This window comes from Lontra canadensis, unplaced genomic scaffold (assembly GCF_010015895.1).
Source record: "Lontra canadensis isolate GAN:19392208 unplaced genomic scaffold, GSC_riverotter_1.0 scaffold94, whole genome shotgun sequence".
In the NCBI taxonomy this organism is placed as follows: domain Eukaryota; kingdom Metazoa; phylum Chordata; class Mammalia; order Carnivora; family Mustelidae; genus Lontra; species Lontra canadensis.
Window position 1 is genome coordinate 3,693,998 of NW_022631088.1, and position 18,946 is coordinate 3,712,943.

Sequence of the window (18,946 nt, forward strand, 5' to 3'; positions counted from 1 at the left end):
CCACACATTCGGTGTGAGGGGAAGGGAGCTGGCTTTCTTAGAACTCGACTCCTGTTCCATTTCAGTTTCATCATCCCAGCTACATGATAGGAACTTAATCTCTGTCAATGTGGACTATCCCTTCACCCCTTTCCTCAGGGGTCCCCCAGGTCCTGACCTGCTCAGCTAGTCTGTCCTCAACTAGTCTGCCCTCCAGCTAGTCTGCCCTCTGGCTAGTCTGTCCTCCAGTCTGTCCTCCAACCACTGTCCTCAACTAGTCTGCCCTCCGGCTAGTCTGCCCTCTAGCTGGTCTGCCCACTAGCCAGTCTGTCCTCCAACCACTGTCCTCAACTAGTCTGCCCTCCAGTTAGTCTGTCTTCCAACCACTGTACTCCAGCTAGTCTGTCCTCCAACTAGTCTGCTCTCCAGCTAGTCTGTCCCCCTGCTAATCTGTCTTCCAACCCCTGTCCTCAACTAGTCTGCCCTCCAGCTAGTCTGCCCTCTGGCTAGTCTGTCCTCCAGTCTGTCCTCCAACCACTGCCCTCAACTAGTCTGCCCTCCAGTTAGTCTGTCTTCCAACCACTGTACTCCAGCTAGTCTGTCCTCCAACTAGTCTGCCCTCCAGCTAGTCTGTCCCCCTGCTAATCTGTCCTCCAACCCCTGTCCTCAACTAGTCTGCCCTCCAGCTAGCATCCTCTGACTAGTCTGGCGGCAGAGGGAGTAGGGTAGGATTTATACTTACTCATACTCCAATTTTTACCCCGCGGAAGAACCGTAAGTCCTTTCCATTCTTCAGGGGCCCTGACTTCTGAAATCCGTAAGGCAGGGGAGACGTTTTTCCCTCTGCTCTCCACTGTCATACTCCTTTCTCAGGCAGAGCACAGATTGACTTAGTGACTCGAAGAGGAGGGGAGCGAGCAGGGTGAAGGACATTCTAGGAGGAGAGTGGTCCGTATTTTCAGAGTAGGATCCTGGCACACGTGAGTGAACTCCTCCCCGGAGTGACTGACCTGTCTGTCTCTGCTCGCCATGGAACCCCGCTCGCGTGATCTGGGACAGAGCAGGCCCTCGGAGCCCCCTCCCTACATACCCACGTCCCTTGCAGCCAGTCAGCAGGTTCATGGTGTGCAAAGCCCTCCACACACCTTCCTCAGTGACTCCGGACCAACCCTCCAGCACAGCAGAGACCCCTGTCCCCAACTCCAGATGAGGCAGCTGAGGCTCAGAGGTTCTCTGTGCCCTTGGTGGGACAAGGTGGATCTGGGGGGTAGGGCGGCCGGCCCATGTCATTGTCATTGACCCCTCTCTCTTTCATTCCCCTGCTGCTCCCAGCGTTTGCTGCTTTCCTGCTGACTGCCAGCCTCCTGGATTTCCAGAGGGCCCTGGCACTGTTCATCCTCACCTGTGTGGGGGTCACTGTCCTTGCCCACGGCCTGCTGAAGAGACTGCTGGGGCCCCCACTGCTGAGGTGTGTGGAGCCTCTGGGACGTGACCGCCTGGGCCTCTGGTTTGAGAGGTGAGTGAGCTCACAGCCCCAGGCAGGGTGGGCGGGCCGTGGCCGAGGCCTCTGGGTCACCGCTGGCCTGGGTGAGGAGGGCCTCAGTCCTTGCCCCACCTGGGTCATCCTGGGCAATGGAGCACACACCACTCTCCTTGCCTCCCGGGAGCCTTAGTGAACCCCCAGGGGATTCTCATGCAGCCAGCCATGTTCCTGGACAACAGTCTGAGATCCCCTGGTTTTCAAACTGGGTTCCTTAGAGGTCTAGAAACCTTGGAGGTACCACATAGGATGGGAGAGATTGGAGGGGAGAACATCAGAGCCCCCCCCAAATCTCCATTTCAACCAGGAAGCTCTATTTTATCTGTTTTATAAACTGAGGTTTGCAAAAAATGAAAGTAAAAATAAAAAGCTAGCTGGAGGAGCACCTGGGTGGCTCAGTGGGTTAAACCTCTGCCTTCGGCTCGGGTCATGATCTCGGGGTCCTGGGATCGAGCCCCGCATCGGGTTCTCTGCTCAGTGGAGCTCCTGCTTCCACCTCTCTCTCTACCTGCCTCTCTGCCCACTTGTGATCTCTATCAAATAAATAAATAAAATCTTAAAAAAAAAAAAAAAGCTAGCTGGAAAAAAGGTTTTTGTGGCTTAAAAAAAAATCTGAAGCCCCCCAGTCCATTTTAGGTCTCCCATTTTATTGATATAGAAACTGGTGCTCGGGGCACCTGGGTGGCTTAGTTGGTTAAGTGACTGCCTTCGGCTCTGGTCATGATCACGGAGTCCCAGGATCGAGTCCCGCATCGGACTCCCAGCTCCGTGGGGAGTCTGCTTCTCCCTCTCAGCTTTTCCCCTCTCATGCTGTCTCCCACTTTCTCTCTCTCAAATAAATAAATAAAATCTTCTTAAAAAATCCTCTTTAAGGGGCGCCTGGGTGGCTCAGTGGGTTAAAGCCTCTGCCTTCGGCTCAGGTCATGATCCCAGGGTCCTGGGATCGAGCCTCATATCGGGCTCTCTGCTCAGCAGGGAGCCTGCTTCCTCCTCTCTCTCTGCCTGCCTCTCTGCCTACTTGTGATCTCTGTCTGTCAAATAAATAAATAAACAAAATCTTAAAAAAAAAAAAATCCTCTTTAAAAAAAAAAAAGAAAACTGGTGCTCAAGCATGTCCAGTGACTAAGCGAGGGAGGTATCACAGCAAAATGATTTGGGCTGGCCTATGGGTGAGCACATGTTTTTCATCTTATTTATATATAAATGTATAATAAATAATAATTATTCATAATCATAATTTTTCATAATTTTAAATGAATTAAAGTTTAAAATTAATAAATTACATAAACTGAGTAAAATTTTAAAAATTTATAATTTGTAATAATTAAAATAAATCTATAAATAGATTTTTTTTACAATTGGACTTTTATTAAACTAGTACAGTATTAGCTCTGAGTAGATTGTGTTATGCTAAAGACACACATTGTAATCTCTGGAGCAGCTAAAAAAAATTGGTAAAACACAAAAGGGCGTCACTTGAATACTAATAAAAAATTAAATAGTTTAATTTTTACTATTATTACTAGTAATATTACTAGTAATATTTACTATTATTACTGTGTAAGAGGATTTATTTTTACAGTCACCTTAATTGTGACAAATCATTGATACTGGTTGTCTATTTGAAGTATAGATATAAGGTTTTCTTTAAAAAATACATGCAGATTAATTAGACATTATGAAAAGTAAAAACCTTTTTATTCAAAGGACGCCATCAGGAGAGTAAAAGGACAACCCACAGAAAAGTTTAAAATATTTGCAAATTAGGTATCTGATAAAGGACTTATATCTAGAATTATAACTCAGCAATAAAAAGACAACCCAACTGAAGAATGGGAAAGGGATTTGAATAGACATTTCTCCAAAGATATACAAATAGCCAGTGAACACATGAAAACGTGCTTATCATCAGCCATCAACAAAATGCAAACCAAAACCACATGAGATAGCGCTTCACATTTACTGGGAAGATAACAAAAAGACAGATGGTGACAAGTGTTGACCCAGTTATGGAAGCCCTGAACCCCTCACCCACAGCTGGTAGAAATGCGAATCTACAGCTGCTTTAGAAAACATTAGTTCCAGGGGCACCGGGGTGGCTCAGTCAGTGAGGCGTCTGCCTTTGGTTAAGGTCCTGATCCTGGGGTCCTGGGATTGAGCCCCATGTCGGGCTCCCTGCTCAGCGGGGAGTCGGCCTCTCCCTCTCCCTCTGCCCCTCCCCCTGTGCATGTGTGCTCTTCCCCTCAAAAATAAATAAAATCTTAAAAAAAAAAAAGAAAGAGAACAGTTCCTCAAAATATTATGCATGGAGTTATATCATAACTGGAGTTACCGTATGTAACAATTCCACTCCTAGGTATATACCTGACAATTGAAAACATAGGACTATTCAAAAACTTGTACACAGATGTTTATAGCAACATTATAATAGCCCAAAGGTAGAAACAAACCAGGTGTCCATCAACTGTCCAACTAGTCTGTCCTCTAGCTAGTCTGCCCTCCAGCTAGTCTGTCCTCCAACTAGTATGTCCTCCAGCTAGTCTGTCCTTGAACTAGTCTGTCCTCTTGCTAGTCTGCCCTCCAGCTAGTCTACCCTCCAGTTAGTCTGCCTTTCAGCTAGTCTGTCCTCCAACTAGTCTGTCCTCCAACTAGTCTGTCCTCCAGCTAGTCTGCCCTCCAGCTAGACTGTCCTCCAACTAGTCTGCCTTCCAGCTAGTCTGCCCTCCAGTTAGTCTGTCCTCGAACTAGTCTGTCCTTGAATTAGTCTGCCTTCCAGCTGGCCTGCTCCCTGGCTAGTCTATCGTCTAGCTAGTCTGTCCTCCAGCTAGTCTGTCCTCCAGCTAGACTGTCCTCCAGCTAGTCTGTCCTCCCAGCTAGTCTGCCATCCAGCTAGTCTACCCTCCAGCTAGTCTGCCCTTCAGCTAATCTGGCCTCCAACTAGTCTGTCTTCCAGCTAGTCTGTCCTCCAGCTAGTCTGTCCTTCAGCTAGTGTGTCTTCCAGCTAGTCTACTCTCTAGCTAGTCTGTCCTCCAGCTAGTCTGTCCTTCAGCTAGTCTGTCCTCCCAACTAGTCTGCCCTCCAGCTAGTCTGTCCTCCAGCTAGTCTGCCCTCCAGCTGGTCTGCCTTCCAGCTAGTCTGTCCTCCAGCTAGTCTACCATCCAGCTAGTCAACCATCCAGCTAGTCTACCCTCCAGCTAGTCTGCCCTCCAATTAGTCTGCCCTTCAGCTAGTCTGCCCTCAACTAGTCTGTCTTCCAGCTAGTCTGTCCTCCAGCTAGTCTGTCCTTCCAGCTAGTCTGCCCTCCAGCTGATCTGCCCTCCAGCTAGTCTGTCCTCCCAGCTAGTCTGCCTTCCAACTAGTCTGTCCTCCAGTTAGTCTGTCCTCCAACTAATCTGCCTTCCAACTAGTCTGTCCTCCAGCTAGTCTGCCCTCCAGCTAGTCTGCCATACATTCCAATATGTATATCCGTATAATGGAATATTTGGCCACAGAAAGGGAAGCTGTTGGCAGTAATAATGACGAAGCTTGAAAACATTATGCCAAGTGAAAGAAACTAGTCACAAAGGACCATTTATATGAAGTGTCCAAATTAGAAAATCTATAGAGACAGAGAGTAGATTAGTGATCGACTAAGGTTGGGAGAGCAGATGGAAGGATTGGGGGTGATGGCTAGAGGTGCTAGGTTTTTCTCTGGGCTGATGAAAATATTCTAAAATTGATCATAGTGACGGTCACACAACTCTGAATATGCTGAGGGCCATTATATTATATTATTTGTTTATTTTTTTAAAAGATTTTATTTATTTATTTGACAGAAAGAGACGGGGAGAGAGCACAAGCAGGGTGAGTGGCAGGCAGAGGGAGAAGGAGAAGCAGACTCCCAGCTGAGCAGGGAGCCTGATGCAGGACTGGATTCCGGGACCCTGGGATCATGACCTGAGCCAAAGGCAGACGCTTAACCAACTGACCCACCCAGGCGCCCCATACGTTGTATACTTTAAATGGGCAAATTATATGGTATGTGAATTTTGTCTCAATTTAAAAAACACATGTATTTGATGTATTGGCTTCCAGTCAAGATGGAGTAACAGAGACAATTAAAGAATTGGAACAAATATATGAAACAATAGCTCTTAAAATATTGGACAAAATATTGGCCGCAGAAGACAGTGATCCTGGAGAAACAGGAAACAAGGGAGATGCGCCCTATGATCGCCCCCCACTTACTGCATTGAGAGTTTCCAGGCCACGGTGCAGGGAAAGGGAACCAAGGTGGGCCAGCAGATTTTGTGGGTGAGGATACAGGGCTGGGAAGCCAGGGAAACTAAGGTGGTGAGACCTCACGATACAGAGTATGAGAGAAGACAGTGGCACAGAGAGAAAACTCCAGAAATTCACAGAGGGTCCTCTCTGAGTATACCGCTGAGTTCTGATCAGTGAATGCATATGAGAAAACCTTCCAAGACCGAGGAAAGACCCACCCGAAAGGATTAGAGGGAACAGTGCCTGGAACGTGAAGCTGTGCTCATCAAGACAATATGGTATCAGTGTTAAAACAGACAGATACATCAGTAGCACCATATAGAGTCCAGAAATGGAGCCACATATATGTAGCCAATTGCCTTTTGACAAGAATGGTAAAGCAATTCAGTGGAGAAATAATCATTTCAACAAATTATGCTTCAACAATGGTATATTTATAGTCAAAAGGAAGAAGATGAGAAACAAAATAATAATTCATGCCCCCACCATATATGGAAAATTTAGCTGAAAACGGAGACAAAATGTAAATTGGAAACCTGGAACTATAAAACTTCTATAAGAAAATATAGGAGAAAATCTTTGTGACCTCGAGTTAACGTAAATTTCTTAGATACAAAACCCAAATCACAATCCATGAAAAAATTGGACAAATGGAGTTTCATCAGAATTAAGAACTTCTGTTCAAAAAGCATGGCTAAGAGAATAAGAAGAGGAGACATGGCTATGAGAAAAGTTTTGCAAATCACACATTTGACAAAGGACTTGCGTCCAGACTGTGTTAAGCTCTCTCAAAACTCGATAATAAGAAAAACCACCCAATTAAAGAATGGGCTCAAGCTGGGAGCAGACATTGCATTAAAGAAGACATGTAAGTTGTAAATCACCACGTGAAAAGAGGCTCAAGAGAAAAGTCCAAACCGCAAAGAGATACTACTGCGTGTCTACTAGAATGACTAGAGTTTGGAAGATTGACTATCAGAAGTGACCAAAATATAGAGAAACTGGAACTGTTATTAAATACTGCTGGTGAGGGGTATAAAATTGTGTGGTCAGTTTGGGAAACAGTTGACAAACTCCTACAAAGTTAGGTCTACTGTGTGATTCACCCGTTTCACTCGCCCAAGCACTACCCAAGTGGTACTGACCCAAGAAAAGTGAAAGTGTGCATCCGTGCAAAGATTTGCCCTGGAACGTCCGAAAGTTCATAGCAGCTTTATTGGCCACAGCCAAGCAGTGGAAACAAACTCAGCGTCCTTCAGCTGGGGAACAGATAAGCCAGTGGTGACGCACCCCCGTGATGGAAAACCGCTCAGCGATAAAAAGGAATGAGTCACTGATACCTGCAAAAACGTAGAGGAATCCCAAAATAGTTACACTGAGCAAAAGAAATCAGGTTAAAAAGGGATATGTATGGGATGATTCTGTTTATATAAAATCCTGGAAAATGCAAGCTAATCTAGTGACAGAACTGATCAGTTGTTGCCTGGGGATGAAGGAGGAGGCGAGGAATGACAGAGGGGCGTGAAGAACCTTTTGAGGGTGGTGGGTATACGTTCACTGTCTTAATTGTGCTGATGGTCTCAAGGTCGTACATAAACTTATCAAATTATATGCTTTTTTCTCTTTGAGAGAGAGAGAATGTGTGTGTGCAAGTGGGAGGGGGTGGCAGGAGAGAGAATCTCAAGCAGGCTCCCTGCTGAGTGAGGAGCCTGACACAGGGCTTGATCTCCTGACCTTGAGAGCATGACCTGAGCCGAAATCTAGAGTCAGATACTCAACCAACTGAGCCATCCAGGCACCCTTTTTTGAAAAAATGTTTTAATTGTACTTTTCAATGTATTCTATTTATCATATGCCAAATGTACTTCTGCAAAGCTGTTAAAAACAAATGACAACAACAAAAACCCAGCCCCAAACACACACTTGTTATTTTATTTTATTTTAAGTAGTCTCCACACCTAATGTGGGGCTTGAACTCATGACCCTAAGACTAAGAGTTGCTTGCTCTACAGACTGAGCCAGCCAGGTTCCCCTGTGCTTACGTTTTTATAAAGTGACTTAGCATGAGGAGAAATAGTAAGGCAAGTGCACAGAGACGGGGCGAGAGCTGTGCATGTGGCCCCGGGGGTGTTAGGTGCTTGGAAACACGGGCAGAAGTGAGCAGTGAGCTCTGGCCATGGCCCGCATGGGCTCTGGTCCTATGTCTGCCTCTTACCAGCTGGTGGCTGTGCACGGATCTAATTAAGAGAACAGACTTGCTTCCTGGTTCCTGGGTTAAAATCTCATATCTGCTACTGTTCAGATGGGCAGCTGTGGCCAAGTCATTCAGACTCACTGTGCCTCAGTTTCTTCACCTCTAAAATGGGCAAGAAACATACCTCTCTTGACATCCGGTGTAGTTCCTGATATCCAGTAGGTGCTCCATGAACACTAGCCATTCTCAGGGGTTCCGAGGGAGTTGATGACCGGGTGAGGGGCAGGTCTCGAGCCCCCAGTGCCCAGCCCTCCTGGACAAGCCAGCTCATCCAGGCCCAGGGAGGAAAGCGTGGCTGTGAAGGTTGCGTCCAGGCCTCGAGCTCAGGCGCTTGGCTCAGCTCCCCAGTCCGACATTATTGCTCTGGAGAGCAGAGCCCACGGAGCCGACTGCCTTGTCCTGGGCCACACAGGCCCCGCCTCAGCCTGGCCAGGCTGGGCTGAGCATCGTGGTGGCTGTGGGAGCTCCTGCCCCCTGATGGAGCCCTGTTGGGCTCTGTGTGAAGCTCAGTCCCTGCGTTCTCCTCTTTCGTCCTCTCAGCAGCCTGCAGACATGCGGGTCTTTGGCTTCATTTCCCCAATGAGGGCACTGGCCCAGAGAGGCTGGGCAGTGTGTGTGAGGTCACACAGCTTTCTCTCCTCCCATCAGCCATGAGCACCCTTTCCCTGAGGCCCTGGGTGCTATCACGTGGGGGTGGGAAGATGCCGAGAGTGGTAGCTTTCTGCCTCTCCCCTGCAGGGGTCTGGCCCTCGCTGCTTGCCTGGGCTTGGTCTTGTGGCTGGTTCTGGACACTTCCCAGCGACCTGAGCAGCTAGTGTCCTTTGCAGGAATCTGCGTGTTCGTCAGCCTCCTCTTTGCCTGCTCCAAGCATCACCGCGCAGTGAGTGCTGAGCCGTCAGGCCCGGCCTGGGCTTCTCTCCCTGTCCTCCTGGGCCTTGCAACCACCCCCCGCAGCCAGGACCCCTCCCTGGTTCACAGAGTGGCCAGCGTCCCCCTCAGCCTCCGGCCAAGCCTCCCAGAGATCCGCATGCACACCTGAGTTTGGGGACCAATACTAAGGATCATTAAATGCCGAGAGGCAGCAGCACCTCCGCCGGGGGTGTGGGCATCGAGGGAATGGGGTCAGGGCAGCCGGGAGCCCTACCTGTGGAGCAGGGGTGGGGGAAGGTGGGGCAGACGCCACAACTCCAGCTCTGCCCACCCCGCGATGAGCCGGCCCGGGGGCCGTGGCAGGCTGGAGCCTGCTCTCATCTTGCATGCGTCCTCAGACCTCGCCCCACCCCTGACCACTGCCCCAGGCCCGTGGCTGCTAAGAGTGTGGCCTGCTCTGACTCCAGGGTGGAGGCGACCATTGGCCACAGCCCCAGAGTTCTGGTTGGCTCCAGTCTCCGTCCTGCAGACCAGCCAAAACGCCCGCTCTCTGGCCTTACCCTGCTGTTCCCTGTGGACCCCTTGCCCCGCCCCCGCCCGGGGACTGAGCTCACCAGGGCCTTTCTGTTGGGTGGCAGGTGTCCTGGAGGGCTGTGTCCTGGGGCCTTGGACTGCAGCTTGCGCTTGGGCTCTTCGTCATCAGAACGGAACCGGGATTTACCGCATTCCGCTGGGTGGGCAGCCAGATCCAGGTGCGCAGACGGGCCCGCGCTCCCCGAACATTGGCGCACACCCTGAGCTGCCAGGAGGTGGGGGAGAGGCCGCTCTGTGGGCGGCGCTGGGTGGTGAGGCCGCAGGGAGGGACCGGGACCAGGCCCGAGGTGCGCCCCGGGGCCCAGACCACGTGAGCAGCTGGGGTCCCAGCGGCGCGGCGGCCGCTCCCCTCGGGCCTGGCACACCTGTGTGGACGGAGCTGTCCCTGCAGAGGCTGGTCTGACGTGGAAGGGTGTCTCAGGACAGGAAGCGTCTTAGGGAACCTGGGCCCAGGGCACGTGGCTCTCGGCGGTCACGTGTGATAGGGAACTTAGAATAGTTAAAAGTGCAAAGAGAAAATTCCAGTTGATTTCCTTTGTGTATGTGTGTGCCTATAAATAGTGTTCAGTTTGATGAAGTCCTATTTTTAAATCCCATTGTTTTTGTAGTAAATACACATACCACGAAATCTACCATTTTCACCATCTTTAAGGGTCACGAAGCTCGTTCACATCGTTGTGTACCCATCATGAGCTACTCTTTTAAGTATAAAGTATCAGGGGTGCGTGGCTAACCTCACCCCGACCTCACCGGCTCAGATTTCTCTGTGCCGTCTGGAGGGAGCGGGGACATCGGTGTGTCCTGGCACCGACCGTGTCTGCCCGCGTGTCGTGGAGGAGACGGAGCTGCTGCCCTGGTCTCCACCGTCATCTTACAGACGGGACACCTGAGGTCTGGGCAAGAGAACTGACTTGTCCCTGCAGTCACGATGCAGATTCAGGACCAAAAATCAGCTCTGCAGAAGGGTGGCCACCAGTCTGGGGTGGGGACAGGAGGGCAGCTGTGCCGTTGGTCAGAGGGGAGTAAGCAAGCGCACAAGGCACCACTGAGGAGAGCCTTCCCTTAAGTCTGGCTCCCCGTCTTCTTTGCTTTCCCAAAGCACACTGCCAGCTGGTGGTGCCCCGGCCCCCGTGAGGCCCAGGAGGCCTGCCGTCCCTCTCCTCTGCTGGGCTGCCAGACAGGCCTGTGGCTGGCAAGGTCCCTCCAGCTCACCCAGCCCCGGCCTCCAGGCCACCGTTTCTCCCTCTTCGCTTCCTGGCCTCCCTCCAGGCTTTTGCTTTGTTTTGTGTTTTGCTTTCAGATCTTCCTGAGCTACACGGACGTCGGCTCCAGCTTCGTGTTTGGGGAGGCGATGGTCAGGGGTGTCTTTGCCTTTCAGGTCAGCTCAACTCTTGGCCCACGAGGCCTTTAGTCACGGCTGCCTGGTGTGTGCAGCTAGCCGGAGTCTGGGTGAGCCGATGGCCCAGGGGGAGGGGAGGCCTCTTGCGGGTGGAGCAGTGTCATGGGTAGCAAGAAGCGTGAGGCTCACCGGCTGAGTAGGGCCCCTCCAATGTGTTCACCGGCTGGTATGTTTTCAGTGTACTTTGTAACATTTGCAAAGTAAGATAGGTCTGTATTCTTTTCCTTAAAAATGAACCCGCAGATGCTGGAATTGCACGAAGCTGAAGACAAGAAGGTAGGGTAGGGACATGCTTATGCCAGGAGGGCTGGCACCTGCTTTTGCCGTAGCCGCCACCATGCTGGGGACCCGAGGCCTGTGAAGGACACTTTCCAGGAACCCTTAGTCGCAAACGACCCTCTAGGGCTGCTTCTACTTCAAGGCCCTCACGGGCCACATCTGCAGGAAGCCAGCCCTGATTACCAGCCGCAGGCTAGGCCACCCTTCTCTGGACTCTCCTGGACCTACAGCCCCTCCCTCCCTCCTTCCCGCTGTTTATCGCATGCCTGCTGCCTGCACAGTACGACAGAGGAACCAGCGGGAAGACTCCAGGGCCTTGTTGTGCGTGGTAGAGCCCCGACCCTGCCTCCAAGCGGGGCAGCCTGGGCTGAGTTTGCTGGGGGCCACTCCCCTGTGCTGCGTGGAAATGTGCGTGTATTTCTGCTTTCTCCGATTGCCCGAGCACCCACTTGCCTCCTTCCCTAAGACCTCTGCTGGGGCTCCCCTCTGCCCGCCTGACCCCCGAGCTGTCTAAAGACCCTGAAGCCCCCTCCAGGCTTAAGTTCCACTTGTGATGCCAGCGGTGGGGTGGGGAGGGGGGACACTCTGCCATTGTTGCCACAGCGCCACGGACATGATCCCATGCTGCCTACAGCCGTGTGCCCCAGACCACTGTCCATGTGCTGCTGCCGTGTGGGATCCACGTGTAGGTTTTAGAGGCTTCTTTTTTCTATTACTCTGGCCCTTGTTTCTAGATCCTCCCACAGCTCAGTACTAGGGTGGAGGGTGTTGGGCCCCGGAGGCTTCCGGCCTGAGCCGTGGGTTCAGCTCTGCCCTGCTGGGCTGATGTTGAGTCAGCTGGTGAGTCTGGACATCTCCAGGTTGGCTTCCCTTGCCACTGGGTGGTGGTGAGGCTGTCTTGGCTTCACAGCGTCTGTTTCTGCCAGCAGCTCTCAGGGAGGTGTCCACTCTCGCCAAGGCGTTCTGATAATGTCAGTGCTAGGAGGAAAGATGCAAGGGACCTGGTTCCTGTCCTCTCAAGAGTCTGGTGTGCCCTGGGACGAGCTGGTCCATCACATTTCTTGGAGACCAGCTCTGTGTGGAGAGGGGACGTGGAGGGGCAGCCTCTGGCGGCCCCCTCCAAAGGTCCCTGAACACCATCCCTGTAGGACAAGGCTCGCTTCACATTTGCATTTCCAAGTAGGGGCCTCCCAGGGCTGCAGCGAGAGGCAGAGACTGGCTGACCTCCTGCGTTCACCAGACAGAGAGACAGCAGCCGGCGTCCTCACGGTCTTTAAAAGACGAACGTACAACACTCTGCAGCTTGACCTCCTCAGGAAGCCAGGTTCAAATGCAGTTGGCACAAGGAAAGGTGCCCAGGCAGTCCATTTAGGGAGGGATGGCTTCCACCGGGGACAGTGAGGATGGTGCCCCCCTCAAGAGGTGGTGTTTTCTGTGGAGCTGCAGGACGGGCAGGACAGGAAAGATCTGGATGTGCAGAGGCAAGAGGAAGTTCACGGGACAAGCACTGAGGGGAGAACCTGCTGGTGTGTCCCAAGTACAGCTGGAGTTCCGTGTGACGGCTCGGGAGCTGCTGTAAGGAAAGCATGGGCCAGGGCGCAACCTGGATGTGTGGCAGGGCTGTACCAGGAAGGGCCCGAAATGCCAGGCAGAGGCCCCTGGGTTTTGTCCCCAGGAAATGGGATCTCTTGAAGATTTTTGAGCAAGGAGGGATTTTTCTGGAGCTTTTGGACTGTTACCATGTCAACAGTGGGTGGGAAAGGTTGTAGCCAGGATGCTTGCGTTAGAGGACCAAAGGAGGCTGCCTCATCCCCACGTGGTGACCTGGGGCCACCAGGCTGCCACGGTGCAGGAGTGAGGTCACCGCAGGGAAGGGAGGCTGAGGGGGCCTGCAGGAAGCACGTCACTGCTGTTGTAGCCATGTTTGCATTTAGCTACTGGAGGGCAATGCCTGGGTCTTACTCCTCCTTGTGTCCCTTGACTGACCCTGAGCCCCACAAAGCCCCACCCAGGGCCTGGACACTGCTCTTTGCTGAGCAAATGGTGGTTCTTCGAGGCCTGCACGTGGGATGTCCATCTGTGCCTGCTGGGAAGATCCGGCTCTGTGAGCCACCGCTGTGGGTTGGGCTCCTCTCCCTGGCCGGGCCACCATTCCCCCGACTGTGTGGTCCTGAGCAGCTCTCCCTTTAGCCCAAGACCAGGGCCAAGCTCTTCTTCCTCCAAACCTCCTCGGCAGGGCCAAGAGCTACACACAGGCTTTCCACCAGCTCCAGGGCCACCAGAAACCATTTTGTCCCCCTCCAAGACCTTGGTGAAGCAGAGTAGAAAAGAACCAGGAGAAGGAAATCGTAGTAAGAGCCCCTGGCTGTGGAGTCAGAGCCGTCTGCCAGGCACTCACTTTGCCCTCCCAGCCACCCACAGGGGAAATGCTATCATTATCCTCTTTTTCACAGATGAGGATACTGAGGTTCAGAGTGGCTGTTACTTGGACAGAGTCACAAAGCTGGTGACTGCTGGGATTAAATTGGAGCCCAGGTCCAAAGCTCTTGTGTATTAGCTTCTGTGCCTTGATATCAAAGCGCTTTCCTTGGTAGGCAGTGGCGACAAAGGGCCCGGATCTTAGGTGTTTGTTCTTCTCTTGGTTTGGAAGAAAAGAGTATTCACTTTAAAAAAAAAAAAAAAAGGTTTTATTTATTTATTCACAAGAGACACAGAAAGAAAGAGAGAGGCAGGAGGCAGAGGGAGAAGCAGGCTCTCCGCTAAGCAGGGAGCCCAATGTGGGGATCAATCCCAGGACCCCGGATCATGACCTGAGCCGAAGGCAGATGCTTAATGGACTGAGGGTCCCAGAAAAGAGTATTCTTGAGGACTGTTTGGCTGCAAGTGACAGAGATCCATTTAAAACTTGCTTTAAAGGGAGGGGGAAATGAGGGCTGTTTCTGGCCTCTCACGTGGGAAGGCGAGGTAGAGCAGGTCAGGCTGTACCCGGGCCAGCCAGGTTCAGGGCCCTCAGCCCCACATTTCTGCTTATGCCAGGACATTGGCTTCGCTTTTGCTTACCAGATCTCCCCCGGGCCCCCAGCAACATCAAGGGCTCATTCTCACAGCAAGTGAGGGAGACTCTTCTCTGCCGGCCCAAAGCAAAAAATCCTGGGGCAGGCTTCAGCCTGCCCTGCCTCGGGGCCTGTGACCATCCCTGGACCAAGGCCCAGGGCGTGGGATCCTACAGTGGCCACAACTGGGATTTGTGCTCCTGCCCAAAGCCAGGAAGTGGGGTGCTCTGGCTGAGGGGACGCCACCCTGAGAAGCTCACCACTGCAAGGAGCACAGCCTAGGGGAGCCGGTGCCATCCCTCCAGGACAGAAAACAAGGCAGCCAGCTCCCTGTAGGATCTGTTCTTTCAGGGCGTCTTTGTGTTCCACGGGGGTGTTTGTGGCCTAGTACAGGAGCAGGGCCCAGGTGAGAGCTAGCACACCTGCCTGGGAGAAGCAGCAGTGGCATTGACCCTTTGATCTATGTCCCTCTCAGCCATAATGTGGGGACGTATTTGGGAGTCTAGGCTGTGCTGGCTGAGTAGGGTGCTTAGCTCCCGACTTAGTCAGTGGTAAGAGACAGAAACACAACTCAAAAGGACTTAAGTCAAAAAAAGAAACAAAACAGAACTAAAAAAATCAAGATTGATTTCTATAACTGAGAAGTCCAGGGGTCTCGGACCCTGTCAGATCTGGGTATTGGGCGTCACCTGGGACCCACCTGGGCTGTGTCTTGGTTCTGTGTTCTTGGTGTTGGTTTTAGACTTAGTCTCAGGTAGGCTCCCTTGAGGTAGAGGCAAAGAGATACCAGGCTTATGTCCAACCAACTTAGCAACCTTACTTTGCAGGGAGAGAGAGAGAGGGCGCATGCCTGATTTCCGCTAGCTCTAGCAGGGAACCCAGGAGTGGGTTCTTCTTGGCCTGGCTTGGAGTATATGCCATCTTCAGATTATAGCCAGGGAGGATAAATGCCTTGGATCCATCAGACCTGGAGTCCACAGAGGGAGAGTGGAGGAGGGGGTGGTTCTCAAACCTTTGTTACCAAAAGCAGCAGGGGGAGGGGGACAGGGCTGGCCAAGCAGCCACTGTCCACTACCTTGCTTCTCTCCCAGTCTGGCACTGAAATGATCACCTGCCTGGTCTGCTGCTGTCTCCATCCTTTTGCCAGTGTTTTCTGTGTGTCCTCCCATCTCTTCTCCCTTTCTGGAAGAACATGTGCACATTGCTACTTGTCTGTCTCCCCAAATCACCCTGTACAACCATGGCTTCATCGACTGTTGGGCTGGAAGGGAGCTCATGGATCTTTGGGCCCCCCCCTTAACGTTACCGATGGTCAAACCACACCCCAGAGAGGAGCGGTGACCTGGGCATAGTCACCCAGTGAGTTAGGGCAGAGCCGGGGCTAGAATGGGGTGACTGGACTACCAGCCAAGGGCCGGTTTCTTCTCACACTGTAAGGTGAAGTCAGGGACATCGCGTCTCCCTTCCAAATACAAAAAGCAACTTTAATGCTGATAATGTTAAATTTAAAACATATTAAATGGTTGCTAAAGACTTGGAGTTAGGATGTTCAGCCAAGAGAGAAAAAACAAGGGAGGAGGGTTTATCATTAGCCAGACGCAGCGTTTCCCAGCAAACACTAACTGTGCTTTGGCTCCTGGGAGGCCCTGTCCTCTGGCCAAACTCGTGGTTAGTGGATTAGCCAGTGGCCTCCTTCGCTAAGACAGACCAGATCATGGAGGATTTAAATGTTCCATGGCCATGGAATTCCCTTCTCCACAAGATTCATTAATCATGACATTTCACTTGCCCACCCCACCCCCTCCCTGCATTGGGCACACACTCAAACACACACACACACACACACACACACACACACACACAGGCACAAGTACTTGCTAAACCCGGGCACACACACACACACAGGCACAAGTACTTGCTAAACCCGGGGCTGGTCCTCAAGGTGGGGGTGGTTTTATTGGTGCTGAGTCGAATGGAAGTCTCGAGATCTCTTCTTTTGCCTTCTTTCCATGGGTCATGGGACCGTGGTCCAAGGCCTTTGGCTCCTGATGGCCTGGGGAAGTCTTCTCTGAGCTCACTCAGATGTTCAGAATCCACGCTGTTTCCTGCTGGGCCACAGGCCAGCTCATCACTTCTCCGGGAAGCTGAGCCTCAGCCCAGGCCTTCTGGGTCCTCCCTCCACCTCCGCTGGCCTGGAGTCCAGCACCCGTCGACGTGGCAGCCTCCTCTTGGCTGTATCATCTTGATTAGTCATCCCACCTTGGCTCCATCTCCCTTCTGGTAATTTCCCACCCACACGGTCACCTCCCCCGAAGCTCCTGCTTCCTTCCTGGGTCTGGTGGACCCGGTCGTGCTTGCTCATTGGTTCCTACGCTGTGGCTCCCGCCTCTGGAACATGCATCCACATGCTGAGCTCAGCAGTGCTGCTCACATGTTCTCCCTGAGGAACAGCTGGGGGAAAGAAAATGGTTTCATCTCCCAAGGGTTTCAGGGTGTCTGCCCGATGTAGCCTCGGCCATCCCAGTGGTCGATGGTGCCGCATCTGGCTAAAAATAAAATTGAATAAGAAACGGGCTAAAAGGCACCGACCGTGGTTGACTTAGTAACCGGGGGCCCCTGGTAACCTCAGTGAACATGATTCTCGGGGGAGGGAGTGGGAAGTAAGTGGAAACTGGGGTCGGTGCTAGAAGGAAGGAGGTGGGATGACTGGACTGGGAGAGAGCTTGTGACAATCTGGTTTCTGCAAAGGTCTGGGAAGGAGACTCTGATGGGCAATAGGGTATAAGGGAGCAGTGGTGAGGTCATTCAGGGCAAGGGGCAGCGGGAACAGGAGATCAGGAGGCATGTCCACTTTTTGTGACCATGGAGTAAGTGTCCTCTGCCCCCGTAAGGCATTGGGCCACCCCCCTCCCAGCCATAACCCTCCCCAGAGGGATCGTCCGGCTTTGTGTTACTGTGTGTGTATGTGGTTGGTGTGTGTGTGTGGTTCTCTTTTTTCTTCCTTTTCCTTCATTTTTATTGAAGTGTAACTGACATGACATCCTATTCTTTTCAGGTGTATATCACAGAGCTTTGATATTTTTAGACATTATGACATGATCCCCATAATAAGTCATCTTTTAAGTCATCCGTCACTGTACAAAGTTATTACGGTATTATCAACTTTATTCCCTAGCTGAGCATTGCAGCCCTGTGACTTATTTACTTTTAGAATTTTTTTTAAAGTTTTATTTATTTATTTTAATTAAGTTCCACATCTAGTGTGGCGCCCAACACGAGGCCCCATCTCACAAACCTGAAATCATGACCTGAGCTGGGACTGATTAGCTGAGCCACCCAGGCGCCCCTCTTGGTGTTTTTGATGATAGACAATCTGACCAGCGTGAGGTGGTCTCTCATTGTGGTTTTGATTTGCATTTTCCTGATGAGGAGTGATGTGGAGCATCTTTTCATGTCTCTATTGGCCATCTGGGTGTCTTTGGGAAAATATCTATTCAGGTCCTCTGCCCATTTTTTAATTGGGTTATTTTGGGTGGGGTAGTAAGTTAATTGTGTAAGTTCTTTATCTGTTTTTTATATTAACACCTTAACAGATAAATGATCAGCAAATATCTTCTCCCATTCAGTAGGTTGCCTTTGTTTTGTAGTTGGCTTCCTTCATTGTGCAGAAACTTTTTTTTTTTTAATTTTTAAATTCTTTTAAGAGATTTTATTTATTTGACAGACAGAGATCTCAAGTAGGCGGAAAGGCAGGCAGAGAGAGAGGGAAGCAGGCTCCCCGCTGAGCAGAGAGCCCCATGCAGGGCTCAATCCAAGGACCCTTAGATCATGACCTGAGAGGAAGGCAGAGGCTTTAACCCACTGAGCCATCCAGGCGCCCCTTGCAGAAACTTGAATTGGATGCAATCACATTTGTTTATTTTAGAGTTAGTTGCCCTTGCCTGAGGGGACTGCTCCAAAAAACATCCCTCAGACCCAGTCAGAGAGCTCACTGCCTCTGTTTTCTCCTAGGGGTTTACAGTTTCAGGCCTTACCTTCAAGTCTTTAATCCATTTGAGTTTATGTTTGTGTCTAGTGTAAGTCCTCCGGTTTCATTCTTCTGCATGTGGCTGTCCGTCTTCCCAGCACTATTTGTTGAAGAGACTGTCTTTTTTCCATTGGATATTTTGCCTCCTTGTTGTAGGTTAACTGACCACATAAACATGGGTTTGTTTCTGAGCTCTCTGTTCTATTCCATTGATCCACGTGTCTGTTTTCGTGCCAGGACCGCACTGTTGTGACTACTATAGGCTTGTAGTGTAGCTTGAGATCAGGGAACGTGCTACCTCCAGCTCTGTTCTTCTTTCTCAAGATTCCCTTGGCTATTCAGGGTCTTCTGTGGTTCTAGACAAGTTTTTGTATTATTTGTTCTGTTCGTGAAAAATGCCATTGGTATTTTGATGGATTGCATAGGATTTGTAGATAATTTGGGGTAGCGTGGGCATTTTGACAATATTAATTCTTCCAATCCATGTGTGTGGGATATCTTTACGTTTATTTGTGTCATCTTTAATTTCTTTCACCAGTGTCTTTTTAGAAAGATCTTTTATTTATTTGAGAGAGAAAAGGAGTGAGTGAGCATGAGTGGTGGGGGAGGGGCAGAGGCAGAGAGAGAAGTAGACTCCCTGTGGAGCAGGGAGCCTGACTCAGACTTGATCCTAGGACCCCGGGATCAT

General features: G+C 51.1%; 1 protein-coding gene across 1 annotated transcript in view; it reads left to right on the forward strand.

The window, feature by feature from the left end:
- The window catches only part of SLC28A1 (solute carrier family 28 member 1), a 44,876-nt gene that overhangs the window by 5,918 nt on the left and 20,012 nt on the right, over positions 1 to 18,946 (forward strand). Inside the window, exons 5-8 of the mRNA XM_032836858.1 lie at positions 1,312 to 1,495; positions 8,775 to 8,916; positions 9,545 to 9,658; positions 10,801 to 10,878. Coding sequence (XP_032692749.1) covers positions 1,312 to 1,495; positions 8,775 to 8,916; positions 9,545 to 9,658; positions 10,801 to 10,878 — 518 coding nt within the window. The remainder of the gene's footprint in view (positions 1 to 1,311; positions 1,496 to 8,774; positions 8,917 to 9,544; positions 9,659 to 10,800; positions 10,879 to 18,946) is intronic.